The 20,617-nt window shown below is 39.3% G+C and overlaps 1 protein-coding gene across 4 annotated transcripts in view; it reads left to right on the top strand.

The window, feature by feature from the left end:
* Positions 1-20,617, top strand: part of LOC131246242 (probable thimet oligopeptidase) — a 143,701-nt gene that overhangs the window by 106,247 nt on the left and 16,837 nt on the right. For all 4 annotated transcript variants that reach the window (XM_058246169.1, XM_058246170.1, XM_058246171.1 and 1 more), the window contains 3 exons: positions 4,263-4,360; positions 4,453-4,498; positions 5,640-5,736. In XM_058246169.1, coding sequence (XP_058102152.1) covers positions 4,263-4,360; positions 4,453-4,498; positions 5,640-5,736 — 241 coding nt within the window. The remainder of the gene's footprint in view (positions 1-4,262; positions 4,361-4,452; positions 4,499-5,639; positions 5,737-20,617) is intronic.

The following is a 20,617-nucleotide window of genomic DNA, read 5'->3' as shown; positions in this document are numbered from 1 at the left end:
AGCAGGTTAGGTCAAACCTCAACCAATCGACACGCGTCGGTGGGAGTCGCTGCCTACTTTGGTATTTCGGCATTTCAGCGCTCTATCCTTCCACTCGGTCTAGGCATTGGTTGCTCCCAATGGTACCAATCGGGGTTTAGGGACTTTCACCCATGGACCTTTTAATCATGTCTTGTCGAATTACATATTTCCAGTTGGTGTCCAACTCAAGTCATAACAAAGTATGTTTCATCACATTTACAATTACCATATGCATAAGTCCACACACAAGCACAATATCTCATGGTTTTCAAGGCAAGCATAGGACGACCTTCCTCATGTGGTCTCCTAATACATTTAAGTTCCTCATAGGGGTCTCATGTAATACATCCTATATCTAGACGGTTTACATGCTCATCATAGACACATCGTGTGTCGCAACACAACCCACTATGATCACTATATCACCATATCATGATATGAATCATTCACTCTCAATCATACAATGATACAACAACTATGAATCATGCATATGATATGTACATGACTTAGCCAATCTATATCCAATCCGAGATTTATTCTACTAGAAGACTTCATGCCACAAGCATCTAATCTTCCATCTAATCTTCAAGAATTAACTACATCAAAAGGATGAAGAATATTTCTTTTAAACATTTTGTCAAACAGGTAGTGAGCGCACTTTGTAAGGGACAAAGAGAGAAACCGTTAGAAATACGTACGACTTTAAACAAAACTAAATCATCTCTATCATTTAATCTTCCATTAATAACCTAATCAACTAACTCAGAAAATCCAGCCATAACCTTAAGAAAATCCAGCAATAACCTAACTAATTTAAATCAGAAAAGCTAGTCTTCTATGGGGCTTTGAAAGAAAATCTAGCAATAAATTAACCAACTCCATCATAAATTCCAGCAATAACCTAACCCTAAATCAGAAAAGCTCGTCTTTTATAGGGCTTTCAAGGAAAATCTAGCAATACCTAACCCGAAATCAGAAAATTCAGCAATACCTAATCTGAAATCAGAAAATTCAGCAATACCTAACCCGAAATCAGACAATTCAGCAATATCTAACCTGAAATCAGCAAATTCAGCAACACCTAACCCTAAATGAAAATTCAGCGATAGGGGTTTCAAGGAAACCCCAACATACACATATGTGTGCTCCTAATCTATGCACTCACCTGTAACTAGCAGAGGATTGGTTCTCAACCTCAACTTCAATTTCCTTTTTTTTTTCTTCTTCTTCTTTTCAACTTCACAGTCAACAAGAAAGAGTGTTGGAAAATGGAATGTTGCAAGAGGGTTTTCATATCTATGGACTTGAAAATGGTTTTAAATTGGGTTTTGTCTAAAAAAGGAGGGTTATGGGATGTTTTGTAATGATTTTGAAAAGTTTAAGCTTATGGTAGCAATAAACAAAATGTTATTTAAATGATTTGAAAGAAAGCATTCCAAGGATTTTTTTAAAATCGAGGTCATTTGAGTTAATTTATTAAAATTACATGTACATATCTATTCATAACTTACAATCCGAGTGTCCTATTGACATGCTGTTTTCGCCAATAATTCCATAACTCAACTACGGCCACAACGGTTAGGCTCTCAGACCTAACGGATTTTGAAAACTCGATGGTGGGGCTTTGCCCGATAAAATAAGGACATAGTTGTCATTTCTTAGATTATTTAATTTTAAGTCCGTATCTTAAAATTCGGACATCGGGTTGAAATACGGCTTGTGGATCGATAACAGAAAAACAGTATGATCAAGTCAAAATATTCTTGAGGCCAATGGACCTACAGTCAACGGCTATCCAGTGTACAAACCAGTTTTCGGGGCCTCGGGTCTTACAGGTCTTTACACAGTAGTAAGAGGAATATGTTAGCATATGTTATAGAAGCTCATCTACTGCCATTACAATAAGAAGTTAAGAGAGAGGCAGTTGCGGGAAGACCAAGACATGGAGCGAAATTCGGACCCGCTTGACCTGTTGTCGATAGGTATCATGGCACAAATAGGTGACGACGTTGAGGACCCACTTTATGAGTGTGTCAAGTCAGCTAATTTAGATGATGCAAAGGGGGGCCTTGCTCCACAAGTAGCCGAGGAAGCAGCATCTCTTGGTATCGATGTTGACCAGATAGTAAGCCAATAGAGGGTAGATACAGAATGCTTTGATCATTTGGTGAAGATTTCGGCATGTTCCGATGAGGGTGAGGAAGCATCTTCAAGGCCCCTTAATCATCATCAAGTCGTTGTCAGTTGTGGTTATGAGACTCAACCCCTACTCGACACTGGTCGTGGGGGCGATGATGATAATGATGATGAGGGAGGGGACGGAGGCACCGACACTGATATAGGTGGTACTAGTGGGGGTGGAGGTGGCAGTGGTGGGGGGTACACGACGGGTCAGAGCCAGCGATTTATTGGCCAGTTCACTGAGCAGTGGAACTTTGACTATGCCACTCAGGACGAGGACTGTGGATCTTGTCCACCATCCAGGGTGAGAGCATCAGAGCCCACATATATTTCCGAGCGTCGTTCGAAGAAGAAAGCCAAACGCGCCGCAGCTGATGCTCTCGCACGCAGCTTATCATCTATGGACATCAATTTAGAGTACGGGAGCTCCACCTCTGTCCCTGTATCTAGAAACATGACATTTGCACTTAATGGATAGTTCTATACTATTCCATAACCAGGTTATAATTTGGGCGATTTCTTGGATCCATTGGTCATATTGGATTCTTCATCAGGTTTCTCTGTGGTCAGATATCTCAAATTTCCCTTGGCCGTGAGAAAAACTTGGATTGACGTAGACCAATGTAAATAATGTCCCATGTAACTTAATAGAGGTTGTCTGGACCCCAAAAAAATCAGATGAGTTTATAAATCCAGATTTCAAGTAAGTTTTTCTCTCAATAACAAATACAAGTAGAGTACCTCACCAGTTCAAATGTGGGTGACTTAGCACAATCGATGAGCACTACACTTGAATACTTCACATGATGCACATGTCACCTAGGATAGAAGAATCAACACACGTCCACTGCTCCCAATCAGCCACGGAGAAATATAGTCACAAGCAAACGTCTAACACGGGCAAATAACCCACACGTTTGTAACAATCAGACGTGAGGTGATATTATTCAAGCAGCCGATGTCTTAATTCCCCTACGCACACACAAATCATTACAGAAGGTCCGACATACAAAAGAAGCAAAAAAAGAAACCCTAGATTTTGTTAGAAATAGGCCATGGCCGTTGGGTGATGATGACCTTGGTGCCTTAGAAGAAGCAAGGATGGTGAGATCATTCGTATTGAACACATGTATCAGCAAGTAGTCAATGAAGAAGAGTCACCCATGTATTGCAAAGAAGAGCTCTGGAATTCTTCATTTTCAATTCATGTATTCAATAGACCTTTTTCCTCTTGTGTTTCCATGTCTTCTCATCCTGTTTGAAAGTTGTGTTGATGCTGCGATAGGATAATGCAAATGGTTTATTTTGAAGACCAATTAAAATCAATGCTGTGACTGTTAGATTCAAAATTTCTCCTTTATTTTTGTTTACACGTGAAATATGTTTCTTGCAATTATTTAGAGCAGTTTACATTGGGGAAATTTCCTTAAACATTGGCTAGAAAACCCTCAAATTTAGTCATGTAGTCCATAGAATATGTCACAAGGGAAGATGTTGTGTGGGAAGAATCTATGGTAGCCGTAGCTGCCAAATTGATTCTCTAATACCAGTTAACATCATTTGTGCAGAGTTCCATTGGTTCTAATTGCTGCACATCACATTTAGCTCGAGAAGATAGTGAATGCAGTGCTGGCCTTTTGAAAAGTTTGCTGCCTGTACTTCCATATCAGCAACATGAAGTGCTAACTTGACACTGTTGTTCATCCACTTGGCTTAAGCTGTTGGGGGGATGCGAATTTTGTCTGTCAACACTCTCAGTGCATTGAAATTTGTTTGAGGTGGTGGTCTTAATAGGATGTTAGTGCGCATCTTTCCCATTGCTATATTTTCCTCTTCTTGTAGATCACCAGTCATGCTGATAAAAGATAAAAAGGAAAGATAAAAATAAAAGATGATCAGTCATGACTGTTCTAACTGCACTTTTGTGTCACTACTTTCTGAAAAGTTTATAAGTTTGTACTCAGAAGTTTAGATAAGCGATAGGGCAATTGAACTTACTGCAGTACGTTAGTTTGTGACTAATTTCGTAATGATGACCTTCATGAATAACGATCTTTCAGGTCCATCATATTTGCAATTGTGCATCATTTGCTAGATTCTCTGGTCTTCGGGTTGAAGCAGACTTTGTGGAAATTCCTGGAAAGTTACTAGAAAATTGGTTAGTCTAGTTTATGCTTATTCCTTATTTCAATTATAGAATAAACATTTGCTCATATTTTTGCAATACTTGATGGAAATTTTGTACCTTAGGTGTTATGAAAGCATCCCCCTAAAGATGATGTCCGGTTTCCATCAGGTGACGTGTTCTTGACATCTTTCGCTTAAACATTGAAGAGAAATGATCCAGTGGGCTAAGTCAATGCAAACCTTTCCATGCATATGTTGCATTTGGACTCATTGGTATCCATGTCACATATCTCGACCGTCCATTATGTCCAGTCTTCTCTTCCTCTGCTACTATGAGAAAGTAGCAGTAACTAAAACTCCGTGACTGGACCTATCTTCTTCCAGTGATCTTATTTATCCATTTTTTGCTTGCCACTGACTGAATGGTTTGCAGATTAATATTTACAAGGAAGCCTATGAAGAGTGGTCTGGACCTAATGAATGGTCTAGGACTCTAGATAGGTAATGGGGATACCAACGAGTCCAAATGCAACTATGTGCATAGGAAGGTTTGGATATGCTTACCCCACTAGATCTTTTCCCAACATTGAATAGAAATGTTCCATAACAATGAAATGGATACTGGAGTTTTCTATTTTCTTTTCATTTTGCCTCGGCAATGCCATCTCATGCAATATGCATTTTCCTCCAATATTAAGGCCAGCAAACTTGATCATCATCACATTCTAAGCCTTATCTCAACTGATTGGGATCAGCTATATGAATCCTGTTCCTCCATACCACTATATCGAGGACCATATTCTTAATGTTGAGAAGGATATTTGTCATTGTTATTTGTAGGAAATAACACTTTTTAGTTGGGATAGTTATCATTGCTATTTGTAGGAAATAAGTCACTGTTCGTCGGCATTATTTGGATTTTTGTTTTTCTTTAATAGGTAGCAGACTGTTCTTCATGATCCTTGTGCTAAACTAATATCAAAATAGAGGTGAAAGAAATCACATTTTATTAATTAATTTTGATAAAATCTTGTTATACCCAATTCTGAAAACACATCCAATGTTCACAAATACTTGAACTTGAAACATGGGCAACTCATTTTGGGCAGGACATGAGTACCTCCTTCTCCAATCAATGGATTAAGTGTCAGAATCTTTTCTTTTCTTTTCATCTTTGTGCTCTGATGCTTTAGAGAATTTGAATTTGGTCTGGCTATATGGAGCGGCCATCCAGTAACAGGCCAATTATCTTCCTTTTCATGGATAACTTGAACTTTTAATTTGACCCGTCTAAAATTTATGATTTGCAGGATATTACGAAACCCGTCACTGATGAAATGTGCAGATTGCTGAAAAGAAGGCGTGATTCCTTTTCCGGCCTTAAATTGAAGCAAGAAATTCTTCTTTGTAAGTTGTCCAATGTTTTCCTTCTCAAGGAAAATAACAAGTTATTCCTGCAACACTTCTCATTGATGAATTCAGCATGAACTGCATAGGAAGAGTAGGAATGGCACCCAGCCATACTCTGTTTTCATGTGTTTGCATCTAGCTGACCTTTGTTGAGCATCCTTTAGTTTTATTTTATTTTATTTTATTTGTGTGTCATATATGGTTCCGTGGCGGTGCTTGTAATTACATGTCCAACCCCACACACACACACGCACGCACAAACATTTTAATCGAAGCATTCAATAATGGTAATGTTGGCCGTTGCAAGACAGGCCATTGTGATCATTAAGACCCTGCAACAATTGAAAATTTTTTTTGAAGGAAAAAATGTATTCACCTGTTATGGGCCTTATTTTCAAATTGGGTGTTACAGCCTCATATCGCAAAATGATCACCACCCTTTTACGTAATGGCCATTTGGGCTACAAGATAACATTTTTTAATACCATGATTTTAATTAGGGCTGTCAACGGGCCGGGCCTGGGGTTGGCCTTGGCCTAGATTTTGAACTGTTTTGGGCCAAGCTTATTCAAAATATTGATTTTGGCAAGCCCAAGCCTGGCCCATTGATAACCCTAATTTTAATGTCTACACAAAATTCGGTTATAGGCAAAATCAATATTTTGAATAAGCCCGGCCCAAAATAGTTCAAAATCTAGGCCAAGGTCAGTCTCACACCTAAATCCAGCGTTCGGATACACCTAATACTGAGCTTGAAGGCGCGAATTGGGAGAAAGTTTTTTTTTTTTTAGTTAAGTGCACTACTACTCATTCAATCATTACAACATTCAACTAATAATAACTAACATCAACCTCATTTGATAACTATTCGAGCTTGAAAAACAATACTTGCTTCTAATATGAATATTACAATAGATGCTTCAAAAAATAAACCAAGCAAAATATCCTTAGGTTCATGCCAAGCTATCGCTGCGGGTTAACTTTTCTTGAAGATTAAAAACAACTTTGGTGAGCTTAATAAGTCCAATGAGTACATCTCTATGCATTTGAGATAATTAAACACATCTTACTACAGTTAATGACAATTAACATTGTAATTTGGTAAACATGTATAAAATTATGCATGAGAGATAATTATTAATGCGATGCTTATGAATGCAATAGCCGATACACGTCAGTACAGTTAACTTCATTGAACAATGTGGTCATTTTACACCAATTGGCCAAAACTTTACCAACCATTATTCAACCTGGCCAATGGGAACCTATTGCACACTCAATGTGCTCACCTAACTTAGCACGACGATAGGGAACTCCCTTTTATTGCAACATATGTTGTAGGCTCATTACACCTCTTTTCCATTTGACCTTGGCAGTGGGGACCTCTTGCAACTTGTGCTCACTCCACCCATCCTGACAATGGAGGTCCTAATTAGTACCTAATGGGGTTTAGGGACTCACCCAAGGGACCTCTCGATGTTCCGTTCCATTTGGCTTTAAGGATTTTCAACTTCAGGGACTCGATTGTCCCTTTCGAATTTTCTGGTGTTCCAAAACACTCTTGTGGTTCTAACCAGTGTTTGCAATATCAATACTATCGGCCGATATTATTGATATCGCAGTCCAACGATACGAAACACGTCGGAAGAAATATTCTGAAAAAATCGGAAAAAAGAGAGGGAAACTGTTAATAAGGTGGATTTCCGTACTTGTAGAATAGATTGCCCTGATTGGAAGCTGCATTTGGTGAGCCATTCGAATTGAAGCTCGCTATTTGTAGGTTAGTGTAAAGAAAATCTCGATTCCCTTTCTTTTCTTTCTTCGATTAGATTGTTACTTGAAAACGGAATTGATTTAGGAAGAAAATGCGAAAAAAAAAAATCCAAAGAAATTCGAAGATTTGGGGGAGAATTCAAGGTTTTAGGGTCTCTGTAGTAAAAAAATGGCTTCGGAGCCCTTTTTTATCGGGCGCGGATTCGCTACTGACAGGTTGAGTAGCCAGACTGGCTACTGAAGTGACGTCACCAAGTTCTGTGGGTCCCAACATGATGTATGTTTTGTATCCACACTGTCCATAAATTTTGAGAGACCATTTTAGGTCATGAGCCAAAGAATGATTCAGATCCAAAGCTCGAGCAGACCCCACCACAGAAAAAAGTGGAGAGAGTGACGCCCATGATTAAAAACTTATACGGGCCACAAAAGTTTTCAATGAAGCTGATATTTTTGTTTTACCTTATTTAATGTTTGTGTTAACTTACAAACAGATTGGATCTCAAATAAACATCACAGTGGACCTTAGGAAGGTTTCAACGATGGGTGTAACTCTCTCCACTGTTTTCTGTGGTGGGGTCCATTAAAGTTTTGGATCTGCCTAATTCTTTGGATCATGCCCTAAAATGATCTCTCCAAATGGATGGACGGTGTGGATACAACACAAGCATCATGATAGGACCCACATAACTTGGTGACGTTACTTCAGTAGCGAGTCTGGCTACTCAACCTGTCATAACTAATCTGCGTCCTTTTTTATCGGGCACAGCTACATGCGGAAGCCTTCACGCATGAAGTTCGTGCAATGGGATGCTAGGTGGGGCCCACCGTGATTTTTGTGAGGAATCCGCCATGTCCATCTGTTTTACGAGCTCATTTTAGGACATGTGACCGAAAATGAGGTGAATCCAAAATTCAAGTGGGCTGCACGATAAGAAACACTAGGGATTTGGTGACCACCGTTGAAACATTTTTATGGCCACAAAAGCTTCATATCAGGATACTTTTTTCATGTATTCACTGCATCGCAATGGGAATGAACTCATGAACGGTTTGGATGGCATATAAACATCAAGGTGAGCCTCGGAAAGTTTCAACGGTAGGAAACTCTTTCCCCAATTTCCCTCTCATATGGCCCACTTGAGTTTTGGATTCACCTCATTTTCGGTCGCATGTCCTAAAATGATCGCACAAAATGGATGGACGGGGTGGATTTCTAACAAACATTAAAGTGGGCCCTACCTAGTATCCCAGCACAGATACTCTTGCAAAAGCCTTTAGCAGGAAGAGGCATCTCATCTGCGCACCTAGGCACGTGTGCATTTTTGCACACGTGTCATGGTCCTCCAATTTGAACGGTTCTGTGATGTGGCATCCCATGAAACTCCCAGGGACCAAATTTTACCCTGATCTAAAACTCTGGTGGGCCATAGCAAAGAAAGATGCAAATTAAGGGACAAAAATGTTTTCTTTTTTAATGGCCCACCAAATGTTAGATCAAAGCAAAAGTTGAACCATAAAGGTTTCATGGAGTGCTGCATCACTTGGACCGTTCAGATTTTGGACTCACATTACGTATGATGAGTTCTCAAAAAGTTCTCACGATAACTTGGCTTCAGGGAAAATCCCCGTTCGCGCGGATTGGGAGCCCAAAGATGATGGTCTGTCAGGGCTTTGTAGGGCCCACCATGATATATTTGTTTTATCTACACCGTCCATCCATTTTGATAGGTCATTCTAGGGAATGAAGCCAAAATGTAGCCAGATATGAGGCTCAAGTGGTCCACACCACAGGAAGCTGTGGTGGGAATGATATCCATCGTTGAAGCTTTCCTGGGGCACATCATGATGTTTATTAGCCATCCAATTTGTTCATAAGGTCTAATAGACCTGGATAAGGGGAAAACATAAATATTAGCTTGATCCAAAACTTATGTAGCCTTCAAAATTTTTTTAATGGTTGCCATTCAATGATCACTTTTTCGTGTGGTGTGGTCCACCTAAGATTTGGATTTGTTTCATTTTTTGGCCCATACCCTAAAATGATTTGTCAAAATGAATTAACGGTGTAGATACCAAATCATTTTAGCATATTATCCAAAAAATGAAGCACATCCAATTATCAAGTGGACCATACCAAAGGAAAAAGTGGTGATTGACTATTAATGGGCCACAAAAGTTCTAGATCAACAGATTGGATGGTAAATAAACACTACAAAAACATTAAGGTGAGCCCTAAGAAGGTTTTAATGGTAGGGTCTTCAATCAACACTGTTTCTTATTGTTTCATATGGCATGGTCCACTAGATAATTGGATGTACTTCATTTTTGGGATGGTACCGTAAATTAAGGAGGCAAAACAGATGGACGGTGTGGATGTACATGTCTTAATACATTTATAAATGTTATGCATTATATTTTAATATAGATCAATCAGACAACGCATAACTTAGGACCCTATACAAAGTAAACCTATTGTGTGCACTTTTTTTTTAATGTTATGATTTAAAAGTGTGTATTAAGATCTTTCTTAACAATACCCAAAGTTTCATTGAAAAATTCAATCATTTTCCTAATGTTTCCCCATGTTTCCCAAAAGGTGCGATAAATTATGCGATACAAACGATATATCCAGTGCGAAACTGATATGTATCTATATCCCAAGGTTGCGATACATTGTGCGATACCGATATTTCGAACACCAGTTCTAACCATCCACATGCATGGGGTACATGCGTTCATCATTCTGAACCATCTCAAGGTTCTAATCATTCACATGAGCTCACAAATCCGAACCATCTCAAGGTTCTAACTATCCACATGAGCTCACAATTTCCAACCATTCCATGTGCACATGCATGATTTCTTATGTATGATTCGACAGGAAGTTCTTTCAAGTTATCAAATGGTGGGTTTACATATGATTTGCTGCTTTAGTAAAGGGCTAGTCGACATATGATTCACCATTAAATAAGAGGTCTAATTTACATACACTTGTTTCCCCTTGTGCAAGGTCCCTTTGATGAATGGTTTGGGTGCCTAGAAGTGTGGCTCCTCTCTCTCTCTCTCTCTCTCTCTCTCTCTCTCTCTCTCTCTCCCTCTTCCAAGCTTTGGGTGCTTGAAGGGCTAGCAATGGGCTAGTTGGCTGTGCTTATATATAGAGAGAGGGATGTGATGTAAGGTGTGACGAGGTAAGAGATGGGAAGGATGGAGAGAGGGATGAGAGGTAAGTTGTGATAAGGTAAGAGAGAGGGGAGGGATGGAGAAGGCATGGGAGAGGGATGGGAGTGGAGAGGAGATAGCTTAGAAGAGGAGAGGGGGGCCATGGGGGGAGGGGGAGGCCTTGCTTAGTCAAAGTCAATGGGTGAGGTGTAAAGGGAAGTGATGTGGCATGTGGGTCCCATGGTCATGGTCAGCGAAGATGTGTGTAGGTTTAGAATGTTAGTATTGTACAATGGGTGGGTGTGTGTGTGTGTGGGTGAATGTAAATGTGTGAAGGCTTGCATGCATAAACACACATTTTAATCAAGGTATTCAATAACAATAATGGTAGCCACAACTGTGAGCCTTATAGCCGTTATGATGTGGGCAATAATGATGATTATGACCCTATAATAGTCGAAATCTTTTTTAAAGGAAAAAATGTATCAGCCTGTTATGCACCCTTATATATATATATATATATATATATTGGGTGTTACAAGCTCATATTGCGAAACAGTCAACTCCGTTAGTTTTAACGTAACGACCATTATGGTTGTAATATAACCATTTTTTAATACCATGATTTTAATATCTACACTAATATCTTATGTTAAAAGGAGAAAGATCGGGTTTGGTATTTAAAAATTGTTGTGTTAGGAGAACATGACAAATGAATTAGGACCTGGTGGGATTGGCCTTATAATCAAAGCCACAAGTGATGATGATATAGGACCAATGCATGAACTCAAATATTATATGAGATCAACCAGCAAAATTAAATTAATTATAAAAATGACAAAACTTGCTACCATCATCACAAATACCAAAATTCCAAAATGAGATCATGCATAATTCAAGCCTAGGTTACCAAGCATCATCCTACAAGACCATTAAATAAGGGAAACTAGGATCTAATGGATGTAAGGACATTCAAATAGCATAGGGTAAGCCTATTTCCAAAAGGGAAGGTCTAATACTACCTAGGGTGAAATTATGATTTAGGGGAATTGAGGAAAATTGGAATTAGGGCTAATAGGTAAGGGTTTGAGAGGTTTAGGTACTAGGATAAGAGAATTAGGGTTTTGGATGGAAGTAATGTAGGGATTTGAGTTTAATTGAAGGTTGTGAAGAACTAGGGTTTGGTAATTTGGGGAAATAGGGAGATATGGGATTTGTAGGTTTAGGGTTAGGGTTTGGATGTATAAGGGATGAAGATTGGGAGGATGTTGATGGCTTGGGATGAAGGAGAACGAAAATCAAAGGACGTGGAAGAATACATTGCTTGTTGATGAAGAGATGAGAGTGTGGGGGATAGAAGGAAGCCTCGCACTTCCGTTGATGAAGATGAGCTTCCCACCGATTTTCCTTCCAATTAACATGGAAGTTACCCTCACATTGCATGAAAATGAAAGAAGAAAACAAGAAGCTTTCCCTCTCTCTTTTTTTTTTTCTTCTTCTTCTTCTTAAAACAAAAGTAATGTGAGGTCTTGCACAAGGGGAAACCTTATCTCATGGGATATCGGTTGTATTGCGTAATGTACCGATGTTGTTGGAAACATTGGGAAATTGGTCAAATTTTTTAATGAATCGTTAGTGATTGTTAAAAACTACATCACTAGTAAGTCAAAATATATATATATATATATATATATATATATATATATATTTTAAAAAGTGCATATGGAGTCCTAATCTATTCGTTGTCTAACTGAATTGATGGAAGTATATTCAAAATTTATTCATATAATTTATTAATGTAAGAAAACGTGTGGAAACACAAGCAATACATTAAAAAACGAAATAAGAATCACTAGATTAGGTTACATACATGTTTGAATTTATGTTTGGACATAGATTGTAACCGATTTGTGAGAAATTGAGAAATTTTGATTTTTTTTTTTCCAATTTTCAGCAACTTAGCCCATCTCCTCCCAATCTCAAAATCGAAGCTCCAAATCTATGAATTTTCACATAAAATATGAAAAAAATAATTGATTTATAACAACTTGACATTGATTTAATATGATTTACAGAAAAACAAAGGATTAAAAATAAAAAAATGCTCACCTAATCAAACATGTGGGATATATCGCACTACTTGTGCATTTCGTATCGCATAGGTGGGATACAAGATATATCGTGGGATGTATTGACCGATATCATCGATATTTAAAACACTGCATATAACTCATTAAAGTCTGGGTAGGTAGGATACTCCTCTCAGTCGCTCAAACCCAATCACTTCCAATCTCATACTTTGGAGTAGCATCACACGACGACTAAGGGCATCAACAGGTTTGTTCTTGATCCTAGCCTTATGTTTGAGAATGAAAGAATATTCCTGAAGAAATTGGACCCGTTTAGCATGCTTAGGGTTTAGTTTCTAATGGGAACTGAGGTAACGCAAGGCCTTGTGGTCAAAAGAACAAGACAAATTCTTATGATAGTAAATAATGCCGCCAATGGCGCAATGATTGGACAACTGCATGGAACTCTTTGTCATAGGTGAAATACCGTTGCTTCGCCTCATTCAACTTCTCACAAAAATAAGCAACGGGGTGCCCTTCTTGAGCACTCCACCTTTTCCTACTCCCGATGCATCCCACGCAATTTCAAAGACTTTAGAAAAGTCTAGAAAGCGTATGAAGGGAGCTTCGCTATCTTGCCCTTAATCTCCGTAAATGCTTTAGAGGCAGCTTTAGTCCATACAAATTCCTATTTCTTTATGCAATCCGTGATGGGAGCCATGATGGAACTAAACTGCCTATAAAAAGTTGCTAAGCCGTGAAAGCTTCTCACCTCGTAAATATTACGTGGTTCAAGCCACTCAACTATAGCCCTGACCTTCTCGAGATCCACTCTCATGCCCTCAGATGATACAATGAACCCTAAGAAGATAACGCTCTTTGACATTAATGTGCACTTAAGGTTGGCATAAAGCTTTTCAGTTCTAAGGACCCTACAAATTTGCCTCAGATGGTGGAGATGTTATTCCTTTGATGTGTTATAAATAAGAATGTCATCAAAATGCACCAAACCCATAAAGGGTCTTAACACCTGGATTATCACTCTCATAAATGTGCTTGGGGCGTTAGTCAAGCCAAAGGGCATGACTAGCCACTTGTATAGCCCATCCTTCATCTTGAAGGCCGTCTTCCACTCATCTCATGGGCGTATACGTATTTGGTGATACCCGCTCTTGAGTTCAATCTTCGAAAAGATGGTGGCACCCGCCATCATGTCAACATATCATCAAGACGTGGTATGGGAAACCGGTACTTGACCGTGGTTTGATTGATGGCTCTACTGTCCACACACATGTGCCACGTGCTGTCTTTCTTAAGAGTGAGATGTGCGGGCACAGCACACAGACTCATACTTTCCCAAATAAAACCCTTCTTGAGGAGCTCATCTACTTGCTTCTTCAACTTTGCATGCTCCGTATGGTTCATTTGATAATGAGGAAGGTTTGGTAGAGTCAACTAATGGACAAGATCAATGGCATGTTGGATGTTCCTCATGGGTAGAAGCTCATCTTGTAAGTCCTTTGGAAATACATCATGAAACTCATCCAGAATCGAATTCGCCTCAGGGGGTCCCTCTACACTAACCTTGGGTGTTACTTCTCTAGCCACTAAGGCGTACACCATCGAATCCACCATAACCTCTCTTAAACTCATTGGCGTTGATAACATGGAGAGACTTAGGTTGGGATTTCCTCATATCCTTGGGTTACTTGACTTTCCTTCAGCTTTCTTCTTCGCATTGCTTTTTGGTAGGAGAGGAACTAGAGTGATCTTCTTGCCCTATTGCATGAATGAACACACATTTGAGTGGCCATATATCGTCACATCGTGGTCAAATAACCAAGGCCGGCCCAAAATGATGTGTCTAACATCCATAAGTAAAACGTCGCACCACATCGAATCTGAGTAGGATCCAAAGTTAACAGGTACGAGACATCACTGGGTCACAAGCATGAAAGATGCATCCACCCATAAAACTCTATAGGGCTGAGGGTGCAGTTCGGGTTTCAAACCCAAATGGGATAGTGCTAGTGGAGACCACATTGGTACAACTACTACTATTGACGATCACCTTGCAATTCTTCTCTCCACATTTTGTATGTGTAAAATATTGTAGCCCGATGCCAATCATCATTCTCCTTAGCATTGGTCAAGGCACACCTGACTACTGCAAGTGGTGTGGTCTCTTCTGCTTCTATCTCCTCATCACCAGCACCAGTGACATTAGGTTGATAGACTTCTTCAAAATTGCCCTATTCATCTCCTTCTTCCTCACATTTGTCAATCACTAGGGCCATGTTCCTCTCTTTCGAGGGACACTGATGCGCAAAGTGACCAAATCCTTGGCAATTGAAGCCTCGCGTTTGTTCACCTCCCCTAGAGCTAGCACTAGCTATCCATTTTCCTTTGACATCTCTAGGGTTGGAATAGGAACCAACTTGGGGCTTGGACTTGCTCCCCATGTTAGACTTAGTCCCTTGAGGGTAAGGCTTGAGACTCTGGACACTTGGGTCCCAAGAATCATAACACCTACCGACGGGTGCTTTGAGATAGTATTCGATGTCTTGCACCATTTGATACATATGTTCCACTGTGCCAACGTCACGAGAATAAAGTTTTCGTTGGATCTTGAATCAGAGGCCCATCCTGTATCTAGATAATGTAATCATTAGGTCCTCGATTTCACATCGCATCATATACTCGAACCTGGTGATGTAGTCTGACACAATCATGGATTCCTAGCGCAAGGCCTACCACTGGTCCAGGAGCATTTGGCGATAAGAAAGAGGGAGATACTTTTCTTTAAGGACCTCTTTTATCTCAGCCCAATAAGCAATCGAGGGTTCTCTCATTCAATTTTACGCTCCATGTTGGTCCAAAAAAGTTTGGCTTGGCCCACCAGCTTTATCTTGGTAAATCTCACTCGACGGGCTTTAGACGTATCATACCACTTAAAATAGCAGTCCATGCCTGCTACCCAATCATAGAATACTTTGGGGTCCAAGCGACCATCAAAATTGGGAACCTCAATTTTTACACCCTTCATGACTTGCGCGTCTAGATCATGCCAGTCATGATGTTCTTCACTATGTGGTTGCGCTTGTGCTCGACCACGGTCAATGCCTTGGCCATGACCATGCCCTCGCCTATCAACTTGATCTCCAAGTTGGGATTGAACATCTTCCCCAGTGTCGGGGTTTGCTTGTAGGGAGGCCTCAAGTTGATTGACACGTGCATTGGTCGCAATCAATTGAGTAGCGGTCGTTCTGTTGCAGGGTGTTCCGTATCCGTTACAATATGGCCGTATCGGTCGATACATAACGATAACAGCCCAGGCCGTTACGCGATACAAGGTCGGTCATTTTCTCCGTAACGGCTGTTATGGGCCTAAAGAAAATAGGAGAAAAAGGAAAAAAAAAAGAAAAGGAAAAGGAAAAAAAAAGTTTTTTATTTTTCCTTTCTTTCCTTCTTCTTCTCCTCCTCCTTCTTCTTCTTCTCGAGCTGTGGCTCTCGTTTTCTCCTCCTCCTCCTCCTCCTTCTTGGGCTGCGGCTGCAGCTCTCGCTTTCTCCTTCTCTCTCGTTTTCTCTTTCTTTCCCTCTCGTTTTCTTCCCCTCTCATTTTCCCTTTCTTTCCCTCTCATTTTTTTTCTTTTTCCCTCTCATTTCTCTCTCTCTCTCTCTCTCTCTCTCTCTCTGGAAAAAAATGAATGGGTGTTATTTGTTTATGTGGTCTGCGGTGCACGCTGCTTAGTGCACTTGCACTGTTTTAGTGCATGTGGCCCACCTTGATTTATGTATTGTATTATATATCCATGCCACTCATCAGTTTTTCCTGATCATTTCAAGGTATGGTCCCTAAAATGAAGCAGATCTAGATCTCAAGTGGACCGCATAGTAGGATTGAATGCCCACCATGCACCTGCATTGTTTTAGTGCATGTGGCCCACCTTGATTTATGTGTTGTATTATATATCCATGCCACCCATTAGTTTTTCCTAATCATTTCAAGGCATGGTCCCTAAAATGAAGCAGATCCAGATCTCAAGTGGACCGCACAATAGGATTAAATGCCTACTGTGCACTTGCATTGTTTTAGTGCATGCGGCCCACCTTGATTTATGTGTTGTATTATCTATCCATGCTACCCATCAATTTTTTCCTAATCATTTCAAGGCATGGTGCCTAAAATGATGCAGATCCAGATCTCAAGTGGACTGCACAATAAGATTGAATGCTCACTATTAAAAACTTATTATGGCCCATTATAATGTTTATTTACCATCGAAACTACTGATAAGGTTGCATGGACTTGGATCAAGGAAAACAAAAGTCGCAACTTAAAAATAAAATAATAAAATAATAATAATGATGATGATGATAATAATAATAAAAGTTTTCATTGTGGGAATTCAATCCCTACTGTGTGGTCGTGGTCACCAAAGATTTAGATTTGCCTCATTTTTTGGACCATGCCCTAAAATGAGTTGGCAAAAAGGATGGATAACATGGATATACAACAAATGCATCAAGAATTCAAGGTGGGTCCTATGTTCAGGGCGTCATTCACTCACAGTCCACCTAAGGTTTAAATCTGCCTGTTTTTTTGGATCATGCTTTAAAGTGAACTGGCAAAATAGATTTGCGACACAGATATTCAAATACATTAAGGTGGACCCCAATTTCAAGGCCTCGCCACTAGTGGTCCACCTTAGATATGGATCTACCTCATTTTTGGACCATGCCTTAAAATGATTTGATAAAACGGATGGATGTCATTGATATACAATACATACATCGTGGTGGGGCCTGTGTACATGGCCGTAAAAATTGTCCATGAGGCATACATTAACTCAAAATTAATAAATTAAATTATGGCACCATTGTTGCCATGTCACAATTCCAAAATTAAATTATTTAAATGATTTTCACCGTTAATTTGCAAACACTTGTTTTTTTGAAATAGGATCATTTGATATTTTCCATTCATCACTGTTCAATAAATATCCACCAATCCATTAGTGAGATAAGTGCCAATAGATTGCATGAATTTAACGTTTATTTGGGGCATCAAATGGTCCACCAAATCAGCTCTAAATCGACAACACTATTTACTTGAATATAATTTCAAATTTTTTCTTAAGATTTATTGGGAAAAATTATATTAATTTATTAGATATATGAATTATATGATTGGACATAAAAGTCCCTAGATTGTATGTTGAAATAAAATGTACACAAGTCACAAGGTATGTAATACACCAATACCTACAAATATGAGATATTTTGGTATTAGATTCATTCTAATTAATTCATATTGATATTATATAGTTAGATAAATAAATATAAAATATCTATAGCCAATACTAGGTTGTCTGGTTCATAAATTCATCAGACAGTCTGATACAACTTCTCACCAAAGAGTGGACCGTTACAACACCATAAACATGTTCCAATATATAAATGAATGCATATTTGGAATGCTTAGAATATTTCGGATTTAATACGTATTTTTTCATTTTTCTGGCAAAAAAATAAAAAATAAAAATTGCACCGTTACGCCCCCGTATTCATATCCGTATCGGTATCGGTGGGCACCATTACGCCAACCGATACCAATACGGGATACCTTGTTCTATTGTGTGCTTCAATGGTCGTCAGACGGTGGTTGATAACATTAAGGGCCTTGACAATCTACTTTACATTCATTATGGGTTGTAGACCAAAACCACGTCCAGAATGAGTGGGCATACACAAGGAAACTCTTAGGGAAATGACCTAGATCCTAGGGTAATGTTGTGACAAGGACACTACCAACTTAGGGACCAGATTGGATACACTGGAGACACTAATATGATAATTCAGTAAGCCATTACCGAATTTGTATTCGTATCGCCGATACACCCCCGTATTCGTATCTGTATTGGTGGGCACCGTTACACCAACCGATACTGATACAGGATACCTTGTTCGATTGTGTGCTTCAATGGTCGTCAGACGGTGGTTGATAACATTAAGGGCCCCGACAATCTACTTTAGATTCATTATGGGTTATAGACCAAAACCACGTCCAGAATGAGTGGGCATACACAAGGAAACTCTTAGGGAAATGACCTAGATCCTAGGGTAATGTTGTGATAAGGACACTACCAACTTAGGGACCAAATTGGATACACTAGAGACACTAATATGATAATTTAGTAAGCCGTTACCCTCAAATATTATGTTGAAAATTCAGTAGGCAGGTAATCTAAGAGTACCAAACTGAAAATTCAGCAAGTGTGTAATCTGAAAATTCAGCAAGGTGACAACCTAAGATTACTACGCTGAAAATTCAGCAATGGTATAAGTGGGAACACGCCAACGGAAAATTCAGAAATAGGTTACTCCAAACTATGACAAAAAAAATCAGTAATATGATCGTATATGCAATGCATACTCTACTAACCCTAGATGCGACTCTAACCTAAATGCAACACAAAAATCCTATGCTAAACCTATGGGCTTTGATACCAAATTTGATGTAAGACCGATGCATGAACTCAAATATTGTGTGAGATCTACCAACAAAATTAAATTAAATAATAAAAATCACAAAACTTGCTACCATCATCACAAATACCAAAATTCCAAAATGAGATCATGCATAATTCAATTCTAGGTTACCAAGCATCATCCTATAAGACTATTAAATAAGGGAAACTAAGATCTAATGGATGTAGGGACATCCAAATAGCATAGGGTAAGCCTATTTCTAAAAGGGAAGGCCTAATACTACCTAGGGTGAAATTACGGTTTAGGGGAATTGGGGAAAAATTTGGAATTAGGGATAATGGGGTAAATTGGGCAAGAGTTTGAGAGGTTTAGGTACTAGGACAAGAGAATTAGGGTTTTGGATGAAGGGAATGTAGAGATTTGGGTTCAATTGAAGTTTGTGAAGAACTAAGGTTTGGTAATTTGGGGAAATAGGAAGATTTGGGATTTTTAGGTTTAGGGTTAGGATTTGGATGTGTAAGGGATGAAGATCGGGAGGTTGTTGATGGCTTGGGATGAAGGAGAACGAAAATCGGAGAACGTGGAAGAATACCTTACTTGTTGATGAAGAGATGAGAGTGTGGGGGATAGAAGGAAGCCTCGCACTTCCGTTGATGAAGATAAGTTTCGCACCAATCTTCTTTCTAATTCACATGGAAGTCACTCTCACATCACATGAAGATGGAAAAAGAAGACAAGGTGCTTTCCATCCTTTTTCTTTTTTTCCCTCAAAACCAAAGTAGTGAGAGGTCACCACCCCCCCCCCCCCCCCCCAAATAGCCTAAAGAACTTTTCAAAATTACAATTTAAACTGTTTCATGAATTTTGACCGAAATAACTCTAGTCTAATGAAAAATCAAATAAAATCACTCATAAGGTGTCCAAAACATAAATTAATCATAAACTAAATCTTAAAAGATAATAATGTTCAATAATGATGAAAAAGATTCACTATCAATGACCCGATTATGTGATCCATGCGATCCAACGGCTCGATCATCACGTCCCTCGAATCCGATGGTCCAAATCACTCCCTAAAGCAACTCATGTGCATTTTCCCAGTGTGGGGTCTTCTAGATGTTCACACATGCACATGGAGTCTTCAACATGATCATGGTTACTCGCCTAGCCACATAAATCCGTGCAGCCTGCCTCCTCCTCTGATACGTACGCAAAGGTGTACATGAAGTAATGTCCTCATTAGATGAAGTCATGGATGTTTTCTTCTGAAGTTGTTAACGAGTTCATGAGCAGAGTGAGGTGAGGATTTCAAGGAGTAACTGAAAACTTGAAGTTTTAGTGATTTCATGAGCAGAGTGAGATGAGGATGTTCGGGAGTAACT

Source organism: Magnolia sinica, chromosome 5, assembly GCF_029962835.1.
Source record: "Magnolia sinica isolate HGM2019 chromosome 5, MsV1, whole genome shotgun sequence".
Taxonomy (NCBI): Eukaryota; Viridiplantae; Streptophyta; class Magnoliopsida; order Magnoliales; family Magnoliaceae; genus Magnolia; species Magnolia sinica.
Note: the sequence above shows the minus strand (reverse complement) of the source record. Positions and strands in the feature narration are given on the sequence as shown.